The sequence below is a fragment of the Lissotriton vulgaris genome, chromosome 5 (assembly GCF_964263255.1).
Source record: "Lissotriton vulgaris chromosome 5, aLisVul1.2, whole genome shotgun sequence".
NCBI lineage: Eukaryota > Metazoa > Chordata > Amphibia > Caudata > Salamandridae > Lissotriton > Lissotriton vulgaris.
In genome coordinates, this window is record NC_141693.1 from 100,217,309 (window position 1) to 100,243,238 (window position 25,930).

At 44.4% G+C, this 25,930-nt stretch overlaps 1 protein-coding gene across 9 annotated transcripts in view; it reads right to left on the bottom strand.

The window, feature by feature from the left end:
- Nucleotides 1–25,930, bottom strand: part of GSN (gelsolin) — a 190,361-nt gene that overhangs the window by 66,049 nt on the left and 98,382 nt on the right. For all 9 annotated transcript variants that reach the window (XM_086920982.1, XM_086920981.1, XM_086920976.1 and 6 more), the window contains exons 6-10: nucleotides 22,741–22,830; nucleotides 19,199–19,331; nucleotides 18,344–18,432; nucleotides 16,885–17,100; nucleotides 821–954 (exon numbers count right to left, since the gene is read on the bottom strand). In XM_086920982.1, coding sequence (XP_086777108.1) covers nucleotides 821–954; nucleotides 16,885–17,100; nucleotides 18,344–18,432; nucleotides 19,199–19,331; nucleotides 22,741–22,830 — 662 coding nt within the window. The remainder of the gene's footprint in view (nucleotides 1–820; nucleotides 955–16,884; nucleotides 17,101–18,343; nucleotides 18,433–19,198; nucleotides 19,332–22,740; nucleotides 22,831–25,930) is intronic.

The window sequence follows — 25,930 nt, forward strand, 5'->3', positions numbered from 1 at the left end:
GAGATGTAGGTCTGTGTATCCGCTAGAGACCTACATCTCAGGTTCTTCTCTGCCGGCCCTTATCAAGGAGGCCACCTCACTTTTGTGATGGACTATACTGAGTGCTGCGGTTTCCATATTTACGATCGCACCAGTTACGTTTCCATCCTACTTCAACTGTGCCCTGACAAAGTTCATTTCATGAACGAAATGCGTTGGCTGATGTATTTTACCAATCACATGGATTTTCAAAAATAAAGATTGATTCAACAAAGAAACTGATAGAGCTTTTTTATTAACGCAATACCGTCCTGGGGGTGCTCCTCTCCATTGTTCTCACAGTCATGATCTAAAAGCCATAGTTGCTGCTTATTTATCTTCTGCAACTAACATCCATTGACAAAGCCAATAGTCCTGACTTGTATCATATCTGGATGCAATGACAGAAACAGCAAAGTACAAGTCGGGTGGCACACTATGCAAAGGACAGATTTCGCTTACTTGTCTTTAAGCCATGCCCTTAATTACATTGTCCACGCCCCTTTGAGACCCTCAGTTTTTTTCATCCCACTTAAAGCCCAGGGTGCATGCTTGAAAGGGAGCATGTGACTTTGCGTTACACCACTGGTGGCTGCCATTAGGTCCAAAGTGATGCCGCCCGCCGCCCCCTCCCCCCCCCCTGCAAAATGTGATGAGTGCCACGGAGTATCCCATATCTCACAGAAATGCATTGTCCTGGCTGGGTGGGCTCCCTGAAGGATTGGGTGCCCCCTACATCGCGGGGGCTGCAGGGGCCTGCAGTCGCGATCCTTGAACTCCCTTGAATTGGAATGACACTCACCATGTGTAGATAATCTGTCCTCTCTTTCCGCCGTGGCTGTAATCATACAGAATAATGTAACTGTCTCCGCCATAGAACTGGCCGTAGAGTGATGGGTCCACCAGCGCCTTCTCAGAACCTTCAATACGCCAGATCTTGAGGGGAGAAAAAGAAAAAACACTTGAGGAAAAAGTGCAAAACATGCAAAATATGCTAATAAAGCTGAAACTGCAAATGAACAGTTCCTACATTCTTCAGTTCATGGCTCTGCACTGAAACACTGTGGTGGAAAGTAGCGTTATTCAGTTTTATTCGGTTTCAACCGAAACCGATCACAGTGCGGAAATGGATCATGAATAATAACCCGGTCTGCTGTATTTAGTGCTCCACCCCAAAAAGATTTAGCCGCCTTGTAAGTTCAATGCGCTACTCCAATGTCTGATGATGCACCAAGGCACGTTTCATTCAGCACAGAATGCCTCGCCGAATGAGCGCACTGTATGTCTATTCCAGCCAAGACCGCTCACTGGAAAACTCCAGAACACCCCACTGCTTTGCCCGTGGCCAGCCTCCGTTTAATCAACACATTCTTTAGAACCCATGTTAAGGCTGCAGAGGCCCAAGCTCACTTCCCTGGGGTTGCCCAGGGCTGGACCGGCCTTTCACTCCACTAAACATTTACCCAGTCGTCGAAGCCATGGCATGCCGGGTTTCAGTGCCCACGGACGATGCTGGCGCCTGTCGCTTACCCCAGCTCTTCAGGTTTAATTGCATTAGGCACATGGAGGCTTCAAGCAACAAAAAGCGGGAGTTCGAGAAGAGATCAAGGAGGGGGGAGAGAGAATGGATTGAAACTGATGTAGAGCAAGAAGATGAAGGGAACAAAGCTTGTTTGAGCTCTTTTCCAGGGCAGCTTTTGGTTTTCATGTCCGGTCTAACTCTGGTAATGTCATTCCTTTGCATGTAGACCCCACTGCGGACATATGATTGCTCCTGAACTTTCAGAGTGCAGCAGGAATACAGCCCACTGCGCCTTGCTCACTTGGAACTGATGTACCAGGCCAAGAACTCCAGCACGCCCGTCGGTGTGTAGATCCATAGGGTATGTTGCATGAGTTACATCAGAGAAACGTAAACCATAAAAACTGTTCTGATGGTCAATCTACATAGCTTTGTAATATTCATAGTTTCTTGGACAGAGCAAGTCAATATGGTAGAATACATTGCAAGTTATTAGAAAAAGCAAGTTATTAGAAAAAGCAATGGTAAAAAAAAAAGCTACTTTTCTAAGACCTGCATTACAAGTTCCAGCAAAAGTCCAGGTGCCTGTATGAGTGCATGCTTTGACCTCTACGTAAATGGTCATCAACCATGCATTGCCAAAAATCAAGCTCCCATAGGTGAGACCTATTGGCTTTGTTGGGGGGCGGCATTGATTAGAGTAGTATTTTGTGGAGACTTCACAACCAGCTGCAAGCAGCCTGTGCAGGTAAGTGGTGAGGCGGGATTGATAAAAAATGTTAATTTACCCTGGTCATCAACCATCGAAATCCCCCCCCCCCAACCAGGCACCCACTGCTCTTAACTGCATGGGCACAACATTGTGTGGGGCAGCAACATGTGGTGTTGTATGCCATTATGCGGCATCGAATCATGTGGTGTGGTTATGTGGTGTGGAACTGTGAACTGGACTGGAATTGTGACGCATTGCGTGGTACGGAAAGATGCCAGATGCCAGTTACTAGTGCATTGCTCTGTAGGGCTTTAAAGCCTTGTGCTATATAAATACAACTATAATCCAAAATGGTACCAATTATCTGGACCTATGAACTATGTAAACCTCTGGTCTAATGCAGCAGCTAGTTAGTATCTACAACACTTCTTTGAGAACATATTGTACTTGAGGATGAAGGAGCTAGGTGACGGCAGAGTTGTGGAGCTATAAATGGGAAAAGCATTTTCCAAACAGCAGTAGCTGACGTGCTAGTACCCGATCAGGATAGAGTATGATAGTGAGTAACCATCACCGTGTTAGGTAAACCCACACTGTAGGAGTTTTAAACCAAAGAATCCAGATTTGAAAAATCGGAGAGTGCACTATGATGACTAACAGTGGGTGGAGTTGGGAGGGGGGGCATGGGAGGATGAAGCATTATGGATAAGGTGAGGGTGTTAGAAGAAATAGTACCTCAATCACAGCGCAAACAGCAGATGGACATTAATTGTGATTAATCAATATGTTCTTGGTCCATGTGCCACGGAAAGAAAAGGGACACCCAGCACCCACTGGCCAATTAGGAAGCAGTAAATGAGACAGATGCCAGCGACTGGAAAGAAAGGGGCAGGCCTGAAGCCATATTACAAACAAGACCCCATTGCCGCGACTGCACATGCGGTCACCAAACAGGACCTAAAAATGAGCCGATAAGAACACTGGAAGCAGGCGATTAATAGATTAACTGGAATTGTAATTCAAGTATGGTGGTTTCAAAAATAAAGTAACAACCAAAAGTTTCAATTCCAGGTGTGAACCTATTTGAACAGATGAACACAACCCCCACTTTCCGCACTCTGCCACTAGATGGCAGAATATGCAAAGCACATGACTGTAGACCATATTCTTGCTACCACAACAGCATCTTTAAGCAGCACTAATGCCAAGTTCCAGACTTTAGACTTTATCGTTTTTTCCATGTACTATTAAACATGAACATCTGCCAGGATCCTACAGCATTTGGTTTCCTAAAACGTCATTGAATCGATTGGCACTTTCACTAATCTTTACATGACAGATGTCAGGGAGCGGATACAATTAAGCTCATTGAAGGGACATCAGTGGCATGGGAAGGAGTTTGTCGGAAAATAGTCAAGTACTGCAGGCAGGTTTGTGGTTTCACCTTAAAATAGGCTGAAAAAATATAAATGACTCAAATACGTAGACCTAAAATTGTGTAAATGTTTAATTAAGAGGGTTATTTATGCCTGTGGATTTCAGAATATAAACTCGGGATCCACAGGTCACCTGACCCGGATGTCAGGTGGTTTTTCACGGGTTACCAAATTGTTTTAATAACTTATCCCAGAAACACACAAAGGTTAGACCACTCTGGCAGACGCTCAAGTTAAAAATAAGATAAACCGCGAGCAACCATCTCCTCCTACCAAACTAAATCTGCCCAAACTTAAAATTACGAGGGCCAAAATGTGCCTTTTCATAATTGTCCGCATTTTAAAATAAGTTTGTAGAAAATGAACTAAAATTTAAAAAAAAACGGCTCAGGAAACAAAATTGTTGGGGAGTATTTCTTGTACTGCATTGCCACCAAGTGGAATATTAGCAGATTGCAGTTCCCTTTATTATAATAGTTCTATATAACGTTTACTACACTGATAATGCATTGGAGCACTTTATGGCAGGGGATATGTTGCGATAGAACCAAAAATTAGTGATTAATCTTGTACTTCTTGCTGGCTTTTGGAATTAGGTCTGTGCTCTCAGCGTACCGTTCCATGCATTTTTTTCAGTTTCTTTGAGGCAGATTTAGTAAGTAAGAGGTATTATTGGGAATGAATGCAAAGTGGGATTAGCAGATCGGCTCGAGGAGGTCAGATATTGTTAGAAGGTAATGCACGATTACTGAGAAAGGGAGTTTGTGATTCATGAAGAGAGGTATGGGCATTTGTCAGAAATCTAGTAGACCACAAGGCAGACAGGCATGCAACAGAGTAGGCTACAGCCAGAGATACTAAGGCATGCAAAGGATGGAAGTCTTTGAGGCAGCACGTAACCTATGGATGTAGAAACTATACATACACGTTTTGATTGTCGTCACCTGTGGGCAGATGCTGCGAGTGATTGCATCTTTGGTTATTCCGTTTGGTTTAAAAGGCTATGGAGCGGTTTGTCCATTGAGCGGTCCTTCTGTTATTTAAGAGTTTGAAACCGATGTCACAACAAAGATGCCACCCATGCTTCTGAGTCAACTCCATATATTTTAAGGGGGTGTTTGAGATCAAGAGAGCCAATTATTTATTTATTTAGAAAGTTTTATATAGCGCGAACAAGATCTTTGCAGATATCAGAGCGCTTTACAAAGCAGGGAATACCACCACAGGAGTGAAACTCAGGTCAATTAGGGAGTAAAGTAAAACAGGTACATCAATAATGCAAATATTAGATAGATTTGTGCATAGATAGCCAGGTAAGTCAATAATACAGGTAAAACACATAGTCGTAGGGAACGTGCAGAATAATACAGGTTGGTGCAGAGTCTTTACGGATAACGTTAATAGGTCAAGTGTATTTGGCCATGAGAATAGCTTTTACTTCTTTCTTAAAAAGTGCAATGGAGGAGATGAGTCTGGTTTCGGGAGGGAGTGAGTTCGATACTGGGTGCCATTCCTGAGAAAGAGCGTTTGCAGCTTACAAAAGAACAAAGTATATGAGGTACAGACAGTGCATAATAGGGATAAAAGCGAGATGGGTGCAGCTTACAAATTACAGTATGCAAATAAGAATGTACTGCTATAGATATACTGGAGTAAAATATTAAAGATATACCGAAACCAATATAGGTGCAAACATAAGGCTACAGTAGACACATATGACTAGTGAATAACCGGTGAAATAGGAGGTCACGATCTGTGCACTACCGGTGGGGAAGACGTGGAAATGGGTGGAGGTTACACAAAATGTATAAAATACCATGAGAAATATAATACTGCAATAAAAGGCAGACACATAATCACACGAAGATTTAGATACAGAGCTATGTACAGTCTGTGGTGGGTGGGAATGGTATAATAAGGCCAGTTCTTAGGTTATGTTCAGATGGCCGCCCGAGTAGCACATACAGAAATAAGCGTCCTTTGTAGTAGTCCTTTGTCTGTTGAAGATTTTGAGAGTTAGGTTTCCCTTTTCACTCTAGGTCAGGTCGGGTTAGTCCATCATCTGTGTTAGTTGGTGGGGAGGAGAAGGTACAGCTCCAGTGTTGCAAGGAGGAGAGGAGTGAGTCTTCTCTATTTTGGTGACCCCTGAGCTCATTGGTATGTAGCCTCATGGTCATCTGGTGGGTAGTGGAGGCGATTTATGGCTCTTTATGGCCCCTGCCATTTTAGTTAGTGGAGAGTGCAGGGACCGCTTTGTCCACAGAAACAATTCTGCATGCCCGTACCACTGTGGTAGTACATTCAGAGCAATCACAGAGGTTATTTGCTTGCATAACGCTTCAGGAGCCTCATGAACATCTGCTCACCATGCTGCAATTGTGTTAAATCAGGACGGGCGATTCACCAACTCGCCTGTGCAGACGCGGCATTTGGGAACTTATACTTGTATGTCAATTATTGGGGGGTGGGGGGGGCGGCAGAGCATCCGACTGAGAGACACGGTGTGAGCAATGATCCACAATCTCACAGAGAGACTCACGGGGGTAGGGTTGCCCTTTCTCACCTGCACTCGTTCAGACCGCTCTCTCCCCCCCCCCCCCCCCCCATCTGCAAAGTTACATCCCAGATCGCGGCTCCACGTTATCTCAGGGAGTGGAGTGGGGGGGGGGGGGGGGGGGGGGGGGGCGCGCAGAGCTCAGCTTGGCCACAGTGTGCTTGCTTTCACTGGAGTCGCCGAGTTGTGTAGTTTCCGTCCCGGAGCAGCAGTCAGGCAGGAGCTCAGCGAGCAGGACAGCCCGTGGGGCCCCGGGGGTCACAGCGGTGATTGTAGCTCGCCTTGGCAACAGGGCGCTTGCTTCCACTGGTGTCGCCGCGTTGTGAAGAATCCGACCCGGAGCCCTGGGGCCCCGGAGCAGCACTCGGGCAGGAGCTTAGCGTGCAGGACAGCACAGCTCCCGACGGGGCACCGGGGGTCTCGGTGGTGATTGTAGGCAGGCAGGAACACTCTGCAGCGGGGTTCCCGTCATCCGTCCGGCGCCAACATTGATCCCGTCAGGCTCCAATTCCACGATGACCCGCGGTAGCGGTGGTGATTGCCGGCGGGTCGGATACCTCTGATGCACAGCCACAGCTCGTCGCGCAGGCAGCCACTGGCTCACCAGCAGCCACAACGTGCACCGGTCGAGCGCTGCGGACTCCAGGCAATAGACATCCGTGTCGTGCTCTGCAAGCTGGCCAGGGGGAGCCCAGGGACCGAGGAGGAAGGTGTGGGTGGCTCGTCTTCTCCTGCGAGGCTCAGCTTCCAGGCAAGTCGGGGATCCTCAGCAGCTTTCGTCCACCGCCAGGCAGGTAAGGAAGTTACTGTTACTTCAAATCCAATTACTTGTTCGTTACTCTTGTGTTGCTTAGCACAAAACGCAGGCCGGGTGCTAACGGGGATAAAAACCAAAATTGGGATCCCAGCACTTGGAGCTCCTGCCGGGAGCTCCTACCCGGCGGCCATCTTGCCTCATGCCTCATTAAGCACAATCACTTTACAAAGGGTCCCTCATGAGCAACTTTAAAATGGACCATGTTGGGAATAACCAGGTAGTCTCCATGCCTCTGAATTCCAAGTGATTCTCAGTGGCTCTAATCTTTGCAGGTAGGAAATATCGTATGGTGGCTGAACTGAGAAATCAGCTTCTTTCTTTTTACCGAAAGAGGAGGCAAAAATGTAGGATAAGTAATAGTTTGTGAGAAATGCTACAGCTCCTGAAAGATCGCAGGATAATGGAACATTTCTGATTCTGTCACAAAGATGATATTAAAGCTAACAAGGAACAGAGGGCTCCGGATAGTCTTATGGGTGGTGTAATCTTTTCAGCTCTAGTCCAAAATCTTTGCAATCTAGTGGCTTGAATTTATATATGGCTAAGTACGTACCAGTATGAAAAGTGATGTACGCAAAGGACAGAGCAGAGGGCTATTTCACAGCCAACACTTGATCCTAGGAAGATAAACTACAGTCTTAAAATGATCTATTGTGTAGTGTCAATATTAACATAGGTTCCCATCTTATCCCCAGCACTAAATCTACAAAAAAAACACGACCAGACAACAAGAACCTTATCCCCAAACTATCTCGAAGGATGGGGCACTGCAGGTCAGTTTGTCTCTTTGTTCAGCACATGAATGGAAATTGAGGCATTCACGAAGCCCAGACCGTGCGGATTTACCAAACAGAATACTATATTTCAGCAGCCTTTTTTTGCAAAGATGTCAGAAAAAAAGAGAATGATTTAACTCATCCTTCAGTACCCAGTCTCAACATCACTGTGAAAAGTCCAAGATCCCCTCTCCTTTTAACCGGTGCACAAACTAAATGCCTCAGATACATACACGTTGTTCTGTGAAGGAATGAAGGGGATGCTTGAATGAGGTTTGCCATAATCCGTACTCTGTCTCAGTTTTTTTTATAGGGTGGATTGAAAAGGTCACTTTGTTGGTGAAAGGGCAAAAAGGGGAACTTCACCCCAGGAACCTTGCATCCAGTTAACTCGTAAAAGGAAAATGCTACTCACCAGTATGCATATGCTCTTGGCATGTAGAGCTGCAGATTCACACACTATGCATAGATCGCCATCTGGTGTTGGTCGTGGATATTTACCGTTTGTTATTGTCTTAGAAAAATCTTTGGAAGTCACAAGTTGTGGGACTCCTAATTTGGACAATAGTGCACATGAGCATCTAATCCATCTTCAGTTTTTGTTTTGTTGTTTTTGCCAAGAAGGGAAATGAAGGAGTTGTGATAACAGATGTCCATGTATGTTGTATCTAAAGGGAATACTGAACAGATAGTAGCCTGGGAGGTGGGTGGGAAACTGAATCTGCAGCTCTACATGCCAAGAACAGATGCATACTAGTAAGTAGCCTTTTCCGTTCAAGGCATATGAGCTGCAGATCACACACTATGCATAGATTGCACAGCAGTACCGTCCCATTAGCAGCGGCCACAAGTATCTGTTGCAGTAGTCTGAACAAGTATTTGGAGTACGGCTTGGCCCACACTAGCCGGTTTTACTTGCACATCTACACAATAAGGGTTTTGTGAATGTTTGCTGTGTAGACCATGTACCTGCTTTGCAGATATCCAAGGGAATGTTTCCTAAAAATGCCATGGAAGCCCCTATTTTGCAAGTAGAATGAGCTTTAGGGGTAATAGAGAGTGTACATTTTGCTTTGTGATAGCAAATTTGTATGCATTTTACAATCCACCTCGCAATTCCAAATTGATCTGGGATTACCTTTATGTGGTGGTGAAAAGGAAACAAGCTGTTTTGTGAAAAGATTTTGTTCTTTCAATATAGTAAAGAAGTGCTCTCTTTATGTCTAAAGTATGAAGAGCTCTCTCTCTCTCTCATCGGCCACCCAACCCATAGCTCAAGCGCTTAAAATTTATGACACAAAAATTCGGGCATGGGTGCTGTATGGGGCAGAACTATGGGGGGGGGGGGGGGGGGGGGGGGGGGGATCATGTAATATTTCAGCTCTGGCAATTGCCCAAAGCAAATTTATTAGAGGCCTAGCGAGGTTACCTCCATAAACTCCAATTTTACCTCTATATTTAGACTTGGGCTGTTAGAGGATATTGCGCAATTTAGACCCATAGCATACTTTCGGAAGATTTGGGTTACCCCATAACTCTTCCACTATGCTCAGGCACTCCTTGAGGTCAGAGACATGGACACAGCCAATAGAATAAAATGGTTCGGAGACTCCAAGGCCACCTATATCGCTACGAGCCTTGGCGATTAATGGGAAAACCCAGTGCAAAACATCTTTCCCCCACGTAAGAACCTTCAGGAACTGTATGGGTCAATGGTCTCTGAGACTTTCGAAGATGTACTGTGCCCTCATTACAATGAGAGTTCCTTGAGCTTAAACACCTACCAGCCTATGAACCCTACTAGGACCTTATTACAATCCCTGAGGATAGGAAACTGTTCCACCAATTAATACCTTTACAGGCAAATGGGCCACTGGTGGGGGAGTTGTGCCCCTTTTGCATTACACAACCAGAGAGCCTTGCTCACATCTTGTTTATCTGCCCGGTCTATAAAATTCCACGACTAAGGTGGATCAGGCCGATTTGCCTCCAGAAAGGCATACAAAAAAGGTACAGAGGCCCTTCGGGTCTTCAAAACTGACTGTTCTGAAAGTTTCATAATTGCGGTGTCTAAGTTCCTTAGCTGGATGTGGGCAACACATAGGCATAAACTGAATTCAGCAGTCGTCACCACTGTGTAGATAACTCCTACATTCCATGAAATAATGTTCTTTCATATAAGGTTTCTTAGATAAATTGTTGTAAATATTGTTTAAATGTTTAATCTATTTTAATGTACTTCCGATCTTAAGTGGAAATTTTATTCTATCAAATGTAAGGTTTAGCCAGAGGACAGAATTGGATGCTCTCGATGTACTATCCGGGCATGAAAATGCTTACTTGTTCCCCTAAATTTCTTTTAAAACTCTTGTTTTTAATATGTTTGTCTTTCATGACAAAGTCGAAATAAAGACTAATTGAAATGAAAGCTCTTTCTGCTACTGTTTGTGGTTGCGAGAAGACTGGCAGCTCTACAGACTGGTTGAGATGAAAGGGAGTAATAACCTTTGGAAGAAATTTTGTATTTGTCCTGAGAACCACTTTGTTATGGTGGAGTTGTAAAAATGGTTCTTGAATAGTTAGGGCCTGTAGCTCACCGACGCGAGAGAGATGTGATAGCCACAAGGAAAGCAAGTTTCCATGTGAGAAATTGTAGCTCACATTTGTGTAGAGGTTCGAATGGGGGGCCCCATTAATCTAGCGAGGATGAGGTTTAGATTCCACACTGGAGAGAATGGTACCCTGGGAGGAATTCTGTTGAGGCCTTCCATAAATGCTTTGATGGCAGGCACTCTAAATAATGACAGATGTCTATTTTGCAGGTAGGGTGCTATGGCAGCGAGATGTAATCCGATTGATGTGTAAGCTAGATTTTTTTGAAGATTTAGTAGATAACATGATGTTTTGAGTAGACCCATTTAAAGGATGGATTGCGTTATTGGTACAGTACATCACATCTCTTCTACTTGGCTGCATAGCAGGCTCTAGTGGTGGGGAGTCTAGCGTTTTTGATGACATTCATACATTCAGGTGGAAGATTAAGGTCTCCTAAATTCTAGGACCACAGGAGCCAGATCGCTAGGTTCAGCTGTGCTGGATCTAGGTTTCTGATCTCTCCATGGTTCTGTTTTAACAGGTGTGGGGAGAGATGTAATTTTTGGTGGGGAACTACTGATAGTTGCTCTAACATGGGCCAGACAGCCATGATACACAACCTTGCTGGAACTAAGATCCGTGTTAGTGAATGTTGTTGCAACTTGCGTACCACTAATGGTAGGAGTGGGAGAAGCGGAAAAGCATAGGCAAACCTGCCTGACCAATTCATCCATATCGCATTGCCTTTGGACAACGGGTGTGGATATTTTGCAGTGAAGTTTGGGCATTTTATGTTTAAATGTGTAGCGAAGATCTCTGGATGCCCACAAATTTTGGAAAAAACGACTTGTGGATGAAGTTCCCACTCGTGGATCTGTCATCTGATTCTGTATTCCTAGAAGATGTTGGACTAAAAGTAATATGTTTTGAGGAATTGCCCATCTCCATATGCTCTGTGCTAGTTGAGACCTGCAGAGCGTGTTCCCCTTTGTTTCTTTAGATACTACATTGCGGTTATATTGTCCGTCCGGACTAAAAACAGCTTTGTTTGACACATGTTTCTGGAATGCTTTTAATGCCAGAAATATTGCTAGCAGCTTCAGATGACTGAGGAGGAGTAGCTTTTGCTGTTGTGTCCACCTGCCCTATATGTGTTATGTAGTAGATTAGCTCCCCATTCGGTGAGCGATGAGTCTGCTATTAACATGTTCTTTGGGACCGGCTCTATGAACAGTCGCCCTCTGGAAAGGTTTTGGGTGTTCCACCACTGCAGAGAGCGTTGTATGCAGCTGTCCACCAACACCAGATCTGTCAACTGACCTTGAGCTTGGTTCCACTGGGGTGCTAAGCATTCCTGTAGGGGGCGCATTTGGTGCCTTGCTTGAGGTACTATGAATATGCAAGAGGCCATCATCCCTATGAGTTGCATGAACACTCGTGCTGGTAGCAAGTGTTGCAGTTGGAACTTTGTTATAAGGGCTTGCATGCTTGCCATCCTGGGTGGATTGGGATATGCAAGACCTTTGGAGGTGTTTATTGTAGCACCTAGATATTGTTGGATATGGGATGGTTGGAAGTGAGACTTTGGGTGATTTATTGTAATTCAAGTTGTGCAGTAGTTGGATTGTGGTGTGTGTGATTTACACACAGTTTGTGACTTGGCTTTTATGAGACAGTAGTCCAAGTATGAGAAGACATGAATCAGTGGTCTTCTTAAATGGGCTGCTACCACTTTTAGACATTTTGTAAATACCCTGGGTGCTGTGGTAACTCCAAATGGGAGAACTTTTAATTGATAGTGCTGGCCGACCACTTCAAACGAAGATATTTCCTGTCAACAGGGTGAATGGGAATGTGGAAGTAGGTGTCCTTGAGATCTAATGTGGCTAATAAAGGAGGAGTGTTTTTTGGTTTTGGTTCCGAATGCTCTAGTGTGGAACAAGGCTTCGGTGCCAATTAAGACAATGGCGTCTTTTGGTTTGTTGCTCCGGTACTTTGACGCCCTCCCGGAAGAGGTCGTCCGGTATCTGAGTCGATAATCGAGCCATGCTTCTTCGAGCTAGACGATGCCGGAGGGTTTTCTTGGAGCAGAAAGAGGCACCTGCAGGACGGTCTTGGGCCTCGTGTTCAGGTGACAGGCAGAGGTTCCACACCTCATGCAGATCAGCATGTGGAAACTTGGATCCACACTGAGGACATTTTTTTGAATGAGTCCTTTCCATGAGTCAAGAAGGCCTGATGGCGCAGGTAGGCCCAAAGACCTGCTTCGATGACTGAAACCGAAGTTTAAGTGTGTAGAGATGAGTTAAAAGCGAAAACGCAATCGAAACAATACCTATGGATTGTGTGTCGAAAGTGAACTTGATAACAATATCGAACTGGAGCGCATGGAACACATCTGAGCCCGATGACGGAAAAAAACAATCTGAAGATGGAGTCCATGCCCATGCACACTATTGTCCAAAGGAGGAGTCACCCAACTTGTGACTTCCAAAGACTTTTCCAAGAAAATAAACTGCAAACATCTGGGTCCAACAGTTGATAGTAAAATAAAGTATCCAGGCAAATACAATGTAGATATCTGAACACAAGTAAAAAGATGATATCTGGCACAAAATTAGTATAACAATATAAACACAAGTAAAAGATAATGTAACCCTGATCCAGGAATCTGATTTCACTCAGGGGGTCCCTGTTTAACGCCACAACATCTGGGTCCAACACCAGATGGCGATCTATGCTATCCATAGTGTGTGATCTGCAGCTCATATGCCTCGAACTTAGTGTTATGGTTCAATATGGTGCTTAATGTTGGCTTGTCATTTAAAATGTGTTGATTGTAAGCTAAGCAAATACGCAACACAGAAAAGGAAGGTTTCTTCCAGGGAGTGAAGAGTGCATCAGCTACCGCCAAGGTCATCACAATCCCAGAGTTGTCATACAGTCATAAGGCTTGTAAAGACTTAATGCACTCAGGATTGTTGTGAACACTAATAGTTACACAGAGTGCATGGGGAAAGGAAAAGCTACAAGGAGCCAGTATCTGACGCCGCTTTGCTGAGTGGGAGAAATTCTGAGAAGCTAAAGCAGCCAAAGTCCTGGCAAGCAATTCCCCGGAATTAACATTACTTGCATGAAAATTGTCTTGCATCAGAGTGCCTTAACACAAGGCACTCTGATGCGCCTTCGGAAACACTTTATTTTAATACACAGCCAACCATTAAAGCTGGTGGGCCCAACATAGGTCCAGGAGGGAAGTTCTATAACATAGTTGCATACAATGTACCCAAATTTAACTCATTTACATAGTTAACTGGTTACATAGAAAATCTGGTATGGATCCAATCCTGCGGGACCTGCTTTTTAGCAACTGCTTTAAACATTAATGGGTCGAGAAAGATGTTTAACAGAGAGACCTTAATGAATTACAACTGGGTCAAAATTGCTCAAACATTGACAGATGGAATTTGGCAATTTGATGCCAATGAACACCAGAGTGCCTGCTTGTTTGAGAAGTGAAGACAGTTACTCTGACTAAAAGCACTGGACTTCTGCTGGTAGGTGGAGGTAGTCTCCCTCACAAAAGGAAAAGTGCAGGCACTCCTTACGTGTCCATTTAAACTATTGAAGATACGTACGAATCAAGAAAGGGAAAAATAAAAATACTAAAGGCGGCTTTGTAAACAAGCTTTGCTAAATCAAGCCAAAGAAAGACTTTTGCAGCCGCACAGATATATGTACAGCGACCACTAGGTGACGCCGTGGCCCAAGGGTTGAGTTGCGAAGCGGCTTTTTCAATGTTAACCCTGGATCCGAAGAAAAAGAACTTTCATTGGTAATACTGAAGAGTGGTGTCACTGGTGAAGGGGGGCATGTAGGAGCGGCGCCACAGCTACAAGAGAACTCGCCCCACCACTGTTCTTGAATTGCAAATCATATGCCGCGCGAAACCCACACTGAATGGGCGTGGGCCAAAATACTAGAACACATCTTACTAGAATGTGCTTAGTCTCCACTCCCAGCCCCAACACCTTCCAGAGAGGCTCCTACCTTGCCCCACTCAGTGCACCAACAAGGCAGCGGTGAGTGGCTCCAGCCAGCACCAGTGAAGTGAAGGGGTTTTGTAGAGCGCGACTGATGCCCGAGGGCGTCCAAGTGCTAAGTGAGTGAAAAGCTCCAACAAGTCATTCTGTCTGCGCCAGTAACAGTAAAGCCAGTGTGCCAAAGGGCAGCACCACGCAGAATGTTGCGCTGTAACTGATTGTGCGTGCAGCAGAGCTGCTGCCGCGGAGGGCAACAGCCTCGACGGTCTCATCCTTGACAGAGAGCAAGTGAGGAGCCCAGACAGCTGCTGTGAAGAGAACAACTCTGATGCACAAAGATGCAGTGTGCACGTAACAGTGCATGCATCCCAACAGCAGTGGCGGCCGGCATGGCACGCAGGTAGCAGGGTGGTGGTTATGCGCAATGTAAAAAACACCTCACCTTGCCGCCAGGTTTTGCATATCTGGTCCTGCTCCTCTTCTTGACTAGAGGTACCGGAAGCACAGGCAGGAACCCACTGACCAATCACAATCCTGCAATGCAGCAAGGTGATTAGTCAGAGTATCCTGGTTCAACCCTCAACCAGGGAATGGGGCCTGGGCATGTTCTCCACACAATGCAGCCTGCATGGAGAACAGGAAAGTGCGCATGACTGTTTAGGGCGGCCCGAGGACCAGCCTAACAGTCATGTGCACTTAGGAGTGGGCAAACCACTCCTGACCTGCGAGCACAGCAGCCCCAATCACCCACCTGCAAAGTAGCATGAAACATAAAATGATAAACTCAAAGTTCTGTTTCACCTTCGTTGCACTTTTTAAAGTTGTGGGGCTACGCTCCTCCGCCATAGCGGAGGATCCGCCACTGTCCAATACTCAAGCATGCAAGGGGCGTGAACCTCACCACCAACTCCCTTTAAATGAGGTAAATTGTGAATCAAAAAAATCGATGTACAGCTTGCTCACTGTGATAGTTTTGCTTTACATTAGATTGTGATTCAGAAAAGGGGGTGGTGATGAACAGAGTGTCTGAATTAAGCAGACCACTCATACCCAGTCCAAAGATCAGGGCTTGATCCATCACCGTTTTTTAGCTCACTGCACCATCCCAGCTCAGTAAGAGTGGTCTGCTTAATTCAGACACTGTTCATCACCACCCCCTATTCTGAATCGTTTTTGGCCACTACAGGTGTGGCAGGGTATACACAGACATGAGTCCCTTGCTCACTGCACCACCAGGATTCAAGCAAGCCGGGCCGACGACGGCTGAAATGCCAGAAACCGGTACCCGGAAGCTTGTCTCCTTTCCGGTGAAGAATTGGCTTGGTAGTTTGGTCTGCCCTGTTCCCATGAGGCACTGGGTCAGACTAATTTGCATATAGCCAGGTTCTGAACTGGGGTGATGCAGTGAGCTAAATAACTGATGGATTCAGCCCTGATCTCTTGACTGGGTAAGAGTGGTCTGCTTAATTCAGACACTGTTCATCACCACCCCCTGTTCTGAATCGTTACATTAGATTACAGCACTGTGCGAGTGGCCTTAGTTTCTAATCATGCTCCTTGATGCGTTAACGAGCTGCTGCTTCTTGCCCCGACGAGAACGCTGCTGGCAAAGAGACAAGTTAGTTTGTCCTGTAGCTCACATACATGGCTGTAAAGTTATTTTACAGAACGCAACAGTCTACTAAACAAAACACAAGAAAGGTGCTGGTACAGGGCGCATCCTATAATAATTCCAAGGGATTTTAATTTCAAATGGGTCAAGGTAAAAGGTATAAGAAAAAAAAAAACTGCATAGGATCACATAGTTTACGCTGTACTGAACACTGGTGTCTGGAATATTTACTCTTATCCCCAAAATCACAAAGGAAAAAAAAATTTCGTTTTTTAATCAAGCTGTGTAGTTTCTAAGCCTGCACAGATTAATTCGCCCTATCCAATGTGCAGGGTTAATTTGTTTAAAATATAATTGCCTATATATATATATATACATATTATATATAATTATATATATTGCACACCTCTTCTGTTACCACCACCAAAAATCATTCTGGCAATGCAACGGATTGTATCACACTCACTGCAGTTTGAGTTGAGGCTCTTAAGGCAATGGGGAAGATCTGAACAGATACGTCACTTGCTATCCTCACAGCATATCATAGCCCTTGCATTACTATAACAAAATAGAATGTTTCGTGTTAACGCTGTCGTTACGCAACTCAATGCTCATTTTATCAACCTGGAAAGGATAAGAGGCTGAGCAAGTCGACCAGGAATTGAATAGGTAACCGGACAGTTAAGCAAGGGGATCAGCCAAGTACACATTAGACCATAATGCAGCCAGCCATAGACCTCCCCTCCCCCCGCTTGGACTGACTGCTCCAGGATGTGCAGCAAAGGTGCCCCAGCCTCACCTGCTTCTTGCCCGTGCCATCGTCCACCATCCCATGCTGGGCAGCCATGGCGGTCGACTCGTGGAGCGTGCTGACATCGAAGGGCACGTTCTCGATCTTGGCGACATGGTGTGAGACATAGGCCAGCCCCAGCCCATCCGTCTGGTCCTTGTCGCGCCAGTTCTTGAAAAACTGCTTGAAGAGCGGAGTCTCTCCCATCTCTGGAAGAACTTGGACCTATGAAGAGGGGCAGGAATGAGTGACCAGTAAAGGTATTACTTAATGAATGTTGCAGTTGGCATCATGATGGATTTCTAAGTGAAACCTAGCATGGGTTTCTCCAGAAGCCAAAAGTATAGTTTATTGTTCAAGAGCAGAGGGCATGGGATGGGAGTATCAAACACTGCGTCCTGGCATGGTGGGGTTCGGGACTGCAGGTACCGTGATGGAGAATTGCTTTTAAGATGTTTCGTTGGGAATTTCGCTCGCTAGGATGCACATGATGGAAGGGTAAAGTTGGTCAAGCTCGGATCCTAGGTTCCTGGGGAAGGAAATGTGCGCATTACAGAAGGCGGTGGTAGGGAGGGCGCACTTTGGAGTAGTCTGGATTTACTCTTCTCTAGGGCTTTGGGGCAGCTCAAACCACAAGATGTTTTAAAAGGGTTTGAAAGCCTGCCTGATCTCATTCTGTGGCGGAAATGCCTGCTCCAAAGATCCTGGTGGTAAGGCGGGGACCGCTCGGAGTTAGGGCTCTCCTGTTTGCAGCAGATGAGGCCTAAACCACTGGAGTTGGTTGTGGATGTTAAGTCCTGCCTTCCAGGAACACGGGGCAAGGGAAGGAGTCGCTAATACTGGAACTAGGTCTATAGCACACCACTTTGTAGAAAACAGTTATTTAAGCTGTAAATCAATGTTCTCAAACAACGAAAACGTGTGTGCATACCACACTTCAAAGCTGTAATCTGATATTTCTAGAACACTACAGAAGGAATTCGTCCTTCTGAACTATGAGGCATAAGAATTTGTTAACCCCATCAAGCATTCAACCAGTACTGTGGAGTCCAACCTTCTGATGAACTCTCAACCAATATCCACCCACCTACCTACCCAACCAGAAGCACCTTTAACCAACGCCCACCCACCCACACAACTGGATAATGAACCCTCAATCATCACCCACACAACGCGATGCATCCTCGACCAACATCCACCCACACAACCTGCTGCTGAACACTCGTCCAATACTCAACCACACAACTTTATGAACCCTCACCCAAAAAACCCACACAAACACACACAGCCAATGTACCCTCACCCAACACCTACCCACAAAACCAGATGAGGAACCCTCAACCAACTCCCACCCACACAACCAGATGATCCCTCAGCCAACACCATAATCCAACCTGCTGTCCAGATTGAGATTTTCATTATTAGACAAATGGGAGATGTTGCGAGTCACAGGACCGGTTTGGATTACCTGGGTATGTTTCGGGTAGCCCATCTTAGAAATGAACTCTGTTGCGGTCTTCAAGGCGGCCTTCCTCTCTTCCAAGTTGGCATTCTTCCCTGCAATAAACACCAGGATAAAATAAAGTGTAAGAGGAGGTTGGGGATACAGAGAGAGAATGGGGGTTATAGCACAGGGCTTGCTGTTGGGATCCACAAGAGCACGTAATTATATCCAAACTACCTAGGCCATTGGGATTGCTTCATGCAAGGTGAATGGTAACCATCTGCCTTCCAATAACATTTAGTCAACTTGGCCAAAATGCAGACGTCAGTGATCTATAAAGATCTGTGCATTTTGAGGACAGCCGCCTGCTCTTGGAAAAATTCTGGAAATGCCAATTTATGAATATTTAAGCCAGGCATTCACCATGCCCCTGAAAATGCATTCACTAGTAGGTAAATTGCAATACAGAGGCCTCCTACACTACTGCTAATATACTAAATTGCCTACTAATTTCACTTTCTGCCAGGCATAAAAGGTGAGTGCTTTACTCCTGTCCATAATCCGCACTAACAGAAGAGACGCGATGGGACAGCAGACTTCTATTGACACAAAAGGAGACCTCTTCGAGTGTACAATTAATGATGGCTTACTCCTTTCTACTAAAAACCCAAAACATTGCCTGGTTTGACTAAGAGGCTCCGATTAAGCACCCAACCTGCTAAAACATGTGACTTCTGGCAGGTACCGCCCTGTACCTCTGTTAAATTAAATGCAATAGGTTCATTATTTGGACACTGATCTTTGCCAGAAGCACTATGGGAATTACCCAGGTAACAATTGTAAAATATGGCAGTCCTTCCACAAGCCTCCTGCGCTTACCTTTCCAGACAAAGATCTTTCCGTCAGACCCGTGGTCCAGGATGAAGCAGTCATCGGAGATCAGGGCTGCCTGTGTGAACGGGTTCTCGTCTGCGACCAGAGACACTACAATAGCCCCAGTGCCATTGGAGACCTTCGGGGAGGAAGAAAAGATGTTCAGATAGATACATTAATGGAAAAAGAACGAGAGGGAGCCATAACAGCTTGAAGCTACCCTAGTTTATAGCATCCATAAAGAATTCAAAATAGACAGTTGTAAATATTTGCACAAAGACATTTTTAGTAGTTGTACAGCACAATGACATTTTATCATTCTGCTTTGCTTGGAAGGCCAGTCGTGAAGCTCGGGTTAAACTTTGAGCTGCGAGGATTTAACTTTGTCAGTGGTTTAAGGTACCTCCATAGGACCAGCGCAGATTACAATGGAGACCGAGCAGGGCAGATTGTTTACCATCATTTCTAGAATGATGGGACGGTCATGGAAGCAGGTAGTTAAACAAAAAGTGGTTCTGTTGGGTAAGACCAATTGTTTTGAAAAGTGCTTATTAATGCAATCAACAACAAGCGCTCTGGAACACCAGATTTTGAGAAATGAATGCTCAAAATACAAAGTCGTGCGATCAAGGCGTTGAATTGTATTATTTACAACCTAATTCATTCATTTAATATCTGAATTGGAATCATTCAATAACATTCAATGCATGGAATGACCGTCAGACAAAATGCAATAGCGTGACTTGTGTAAATAGTGCTCAATGAGTGAAAGAATATACAGTGTAACAAAAGTTCCTATGTACAACTATATACAAGTATTTTTATTGACTAGATGGCGATTTGCAACCAAGGGTTCCTGGTGTTCCTATCAGGTTCCTGACTGTTCTGGTCCTATGATGTGCGTAGACGTTTCGACCCTTTAAGCGTCCCAGTGGGTGGTCGCAGCGGGTCTCAAGACAGGATGATGAGTGAGTTTCAGACCAGCGGATCTCAGCCTAAATCAGAGCGGCGCAATGGCCAGTCATATCTTGCTTACGAGTTCAATCTGCCTAATCGGAGGTGCTTATTCCCTCCTGTCAGCGGAATCAGTTCTTAGATGCATGGAAGCAGGTAAGCAAGTCTCCAAAAAGTTAAACTTAGAGGGTCTCCAAGGACTGCAGGCTGACAATCTCTAGGAACAGTACCAGGGATCTGAATGTCATGAGAACACAGCTTGGATTGTTTGTCGCTTTGTTTCTTGAAATTAAGTCTGCCAACATTTGCAAGCGTGAAGTCTCCAGACATGAAAGTATGAGGATGGAGCTGTCGAAGCTTCAGGTACTCCTGATCTCGACAACCCTAGACCTCCAAAAGCTGCGAAAAGTGATGTCGAGGTTTGCTTAGTTACATCACAAGATGCAGTCACTACCAACACTTTGTATGAATGGAAGTCATAACTGGAAAGTTTGAAAATAGTTTCCTTTTGAAATCGCATCGTGCCCTTCCAAGAGGGAGAAAGGACTGCTCTGCTCAGTATCTGCGATCGTGCCATGGAGGTGGAATAACAAGGTTCTATAGATATGCCAGATCGGGAGAGTTGTCTGTGTCCAGGAAAAAGCAGAAACAACCACACCCACTAGGAACAGGGCTAAGGCCACATGATTCATTTCAAGATTATACATGAAACCATCATTAGCCATGGCTTAAACCCCTGTATAGAGTAGTAAAAGTCTTCCAATGCATCTCGAACCACCAAAGCTCCTTTTTTGATATACAGTAAGACAAACCTAAACCTTATTTTTAGTTAATATAGTTTAACAATCGTTGGAGGGATACCAAAGTTATGTTTGGCAAGATGCAACTCCTGAAAGGGGTTGCTTGTGTTCCAGTTCAGGGCCTGGCAGGTTGGGCTGGACTGTTCCTATGGGAGCAGGGTCAATTTCTGATTTGCTTACGGCTGGATCCAACCTGAGGAGGCATGGTGGGCAAAAGAGCGATGATTTGGAATGCTACACTGAGTGATTGCTTGTATTTAGCTTTGTTACAAGCATTCCTCTGATCACCTTTTCTGTGTTTACTGAACAATAATTCGGACACAGTTTTTTGATTTACTCTTTGGAATTCTGAAGACACCATCTAGATGTCAGAGTGCATTTGGAGTCTTTTAGAAGGCCAACCTATGGGGTTAGGGAGCACAAATCACTCGTGATAAGAAAAAATCAAAACATCTGAAAAACAGCTGCTATCGAGCACATTATGGAGATCAGTTTCGACCAGTGAGTAAAATGGAAAGTGGCATTACCTTTTAGGTATCCTATTGTGCTACTGAGTCGCTCATCTTTCTAGTTTGGTATTTGTAGTGTTTATGTACTTGAAGCACGCAGTGCTTGGATCCACGCCACCGCCAGAAGGCAAAGCTTTGCACTAAGCAATGCTCATGTGCCTGATTGAATGCTAACGCTACATCGCAGGGGCTATCAGGAGCTTCGGAGCTCAATGTGCATTTCCTTCATGTTGTACACAATCAAACATTAGTGCTTTCCTTCATATGCAACTCTACATACTTCCACTCTTCCTCCCCAGAGATCTTTTATGATCCATTCAGTGTATCACATTCTTTGGGAAGATCCGAGATTTAATTTAAAACCAGATAATCAACTTCATGGACCACAGATACCCCTAAAACTTAGATACTGGACCGAAAGTACACCCCAGACTACTCGTACCCTCTCCTGTGCAGCACAGTTTCCAGTTAGGACCTGGTTCGTAGTATATAGAGGTGTCAAAAAAAGGATCCATTCTTAAAATGCCTTCCAGGACACTTACCATTACTAAATAAATGTAAGCTCAGCACGGTCACTGAATATCTAGCATTCTAGCGAAGGATTGCTCAGCACAGTAAGCTTTCCAGGTGCTCAGTTGCTAAGCAAGGGTGTACTTGGGTTTAAATGCTCGCTTTGGTCATGTTCTGACAAACACATCAAGACTGGTCAACACAACACAACCAAATGAGATCAGTTATTGCGCTCAGCCATAAGTCGCTCAATCACATGCCTGCTCCTTCGTTACCCCAAATCTTTAAAAAAAAAAAATTGGAATATCAGTCGTCATGTATCACAGTGAGAACCTATGCTGGGGTTTAATAACTTGTACTTCAGCTCGAGAGATATTTTGTATGGCTTTATTTTAGCCCAAACTTCGATGCAGGGACAGTTGAGCAGGTTAAAATGAATTGCAGCCGCATGAGCCTTGCAACACGAGGCCCTGCATCTAGAACACAGTTGTGGGGAAGTTTAAATGAAGTCAAGTGAAAAAGAACAGGATGCGACTGAGTAGGAGCAACTGCCAGCATGTAAAAAGTACAAATCGCTTCAATCTGAATACAGACTTCTACAGAAGAGCACGGCTTCTGGTCAATGCACAAACTGAATAAAAATCAAATCTTCAGGGTGAAAGCAACTAAGCCAGAGAACTTTCTCTCCATCCAGATTGGCACAAATGTAAGCCCTGTGACATCACAGGTCTAGGACCAGAACCTGGTCAAAAAAAATCCAAAGGGCATGCTTTACCTTGTAGAGTTTCGCCAGCTTCCTGTTGGATGCATCAGCCTTGACGTCATCGGGTGCACCTTCAGGCAGCGCTGGCTTGTCTCCAAGGACCTGAAGAAGAAACAATTAAATAGTAATTTTCTCACAGACAGACAAAAGTTGTATATGAAGTAACATTTCCAAAACGTTCCCAATTGCATAGTTGAATTGAGCCTTGTTTGGTAGCAGATTTACAAGAAATAACTTTTTTTGTACAATGAGTCGATGACATTCTTGTGCACCAGGAGCACAGTAACCAGCCTGAGTTACCATTACCCGGCTCAGACCAATTTGATGGTCTTGGAAACCATTAGGTTATTTTTTCCCTTATAGGATTTGAACCTGTAAAACTACAGGTTCCATCAAGTGCAAGTGCAATGCACTTACTGAGATATCTTATGAGCGTAACTGGCCCCTTCTCTTGCTGAATCTGATCATTGAATGGTGGCAACAGATCCAGATGAATCTTCCATTTTTAAAACAACCTTCTTGACTTTTATTCCATCATTTGGGAACAAGAAAGGTTTTTCATGTACAGTAAAAGTCAATTTCACTAACATTAGAGGATCTTGCAAGACTATTGTGCAATGAAGTATGGTTGGCTTGATGAAGGCTCAGTTATGTACAGGCCAAAACTGGAGAAAAGATGTTCAGGTTAGGCTGAAAATCACCAATAATTGATCGGTTTCTCATATGTTATCGGGAAAGGCATCTAAACATTGTTTAATGTGTTTGCTAATATAATGGAGTGCAGAATTAAATGATTATGTGAATTCCACTATGTGTTATATGGGTGGTTGATAATGTGAAGTAAACCTATATTGTTCCTGTAAATACATTATATATTTTTGCACAATACATTTTCCATTTGGTGAACTAATTAATGCAACAATGGTTGCTAAATGCTGACCGGGTTTATGAATCTTCTCTTTGGGTTAGAAAGTACCCCTCATGTTGGATGCATTGACGACAAGCGAGTGGTCCTGCATTTAAGAGAGGACACTCATTTTGCCTTCTTTGCTGGTCCAACAGACAAAAACAGTCAATTGTTGTAATGTAATGGTATTTTATGTATCAGAATGTATATAGTACAAGGCTGGGAAGACATTGTGATGCCACATTAGAATTTAGAGTTCAAGAAGTTCCTTTAACAGTTGGTAAACGGGGAGTTGGAGTTTGTGACCAAAATGCAATGGCTGTACCGTGCAAGGTTACGATCAATAAACTTGGCATCAGTTTTAAGTGTTGAGCCTCTACTACATCAATGAGTTGTATAGAGCTCTGGTCATTTGACAAGATCTAAATTGGATTTTAGTGACACTGCCTTTACTTTTTGTATTTTATTAATTTATTATTGTGGGAGAATCTGTGTGATGAGGTTTTTCTTCTGGATTGCATCTGCTCCTCAGCCATCCCATACCTTAATGGATTGAAAAGAACAGTTCTGTCTAAATGCAACTGAAGACCCCCCAGTAGCATATTTTCTTACTTTTTATCTTCGGCTCAGTGTCTGGCGCAGCAGGTAGGCTTAAATGCTTGCACCCCAGCACCCAGTGCAAATATCTGAAAAACGGCTTGCTCTGCCGAAACAGATGACCTTCACGAATCACAAATATAAACCAATAACTCCTCCCTTTGACCTGCAATTACTGGAGAAATGATGGGATCGGGCAGACAGCTGATGGATCAAACAGCTGGCTTGCTTTCAATTCTAGCAAAACCAATTTGCACCAAGTGGGGTTGGGAGTTGGTCAAAATCTTTGCAACCTATAGAGGGCAGGAGGGCTTTTGAATTTGTCGCAAAATAGTCAAACTACCTAGGGGCAGTTTGACAAACAATTTACTATTAAATAGAGCAGGCAAATACTCACATTACAAGTGGGTGTACGCTGCAAACAAACTATAGGCTACAGCCGTTTATAACTGCAAATATATTGAGCCACGTTAGCCCAGCCATATTGGGACCAGACTGGTTTGCAGTGGCTTCCTTTTGATGTCCCCGCCCCAGAAGGTTATGAGGAGAATCCAGAAGTTCCAAAAGGCTGCCTATGAGGAACTCGCTCAGAGGGCCACCAAAAGAGCAGCATGGCCACAACTTTTAGTAAATTACAGAGGGACCCTATAGCAGATTGGGTGAAATATGACATTTTATCACAAAGCGGTCCATCAGCCTGACCGACCCCATCGGAATTTAGACTTTAATTTTCGAGTTTCAACTGGGTGCCCAGTGCCCCCATGAGCTGGCACTCCTGGTTCCATGTAAATTTAAGGAAACCAAGTCAGGAGGCAGACAGTTGCCACTACCTGTAAATGACTAGTGTAATGACCTAATTGGAAAAACAAATTAGTTTTGTTCTATCAATATTTTAATGCATTTCGTATAGATTATACAAAACGTATCGTCTGGCTTTTTGTATATACATGTCAATTGTTCATTTGATGAGTTTTACTGCTTTAAAATGTAATAATTGGGGGTTAATATGTTATATTTAATAGAGCATTCAGGCTTGCATACCAGAAGGAGTGTAAATACACTTCCATTCCTTCATTTGAGCTAAAGAAAAAAAAAAAAGATGCTGAAGAAACTGATGGGAGCAGAAAGTCCTTGTTTAACACCATATTCTTTACGCCATGTTACTGGTCCAAGCATGGATGGAGAATAGCTTAGTAGGAGTAACTCCGTCTACAACCTGTTCAGATCTAGAACATGGTTCCAGCTGCCAGGACCCTCTGAGCTGAGTCCCGGCTCCTCAGGTCAGCTTGGGCTGAGAGCTGCAGAGGTGCTGAAGTACTTGTGTGCAGGGCCGACGGGTCTGTGTCGACGGTTTGAGAACGATGCGTCGTCAGGGAAGTTGCGGTCAGTTTCATACAAAAAACACAGAAAAACCTTGCTAGACGTTACATAGGCTTGACATTTTTTTCGTATTTTTTCCAAAGTTTTTAATTTTTAAAGTTCTTTCTATTCTGTAAGCAAACAGTTCTGGGCCTGGAATAATGATTGCATACAACACACACCACATGGCACCTCTTTTCTCACACATCCCGAAGTGTCCAACGTGGATTAATCTCTAGGCCAGCAACACGCAACAACTTCTTGCAAGCTCAAAGGCTAGGCTTTAGAGGAGCCAGATAGGAAATGCTGTAAGATAATGATGCATTTGCTCAGATTCAT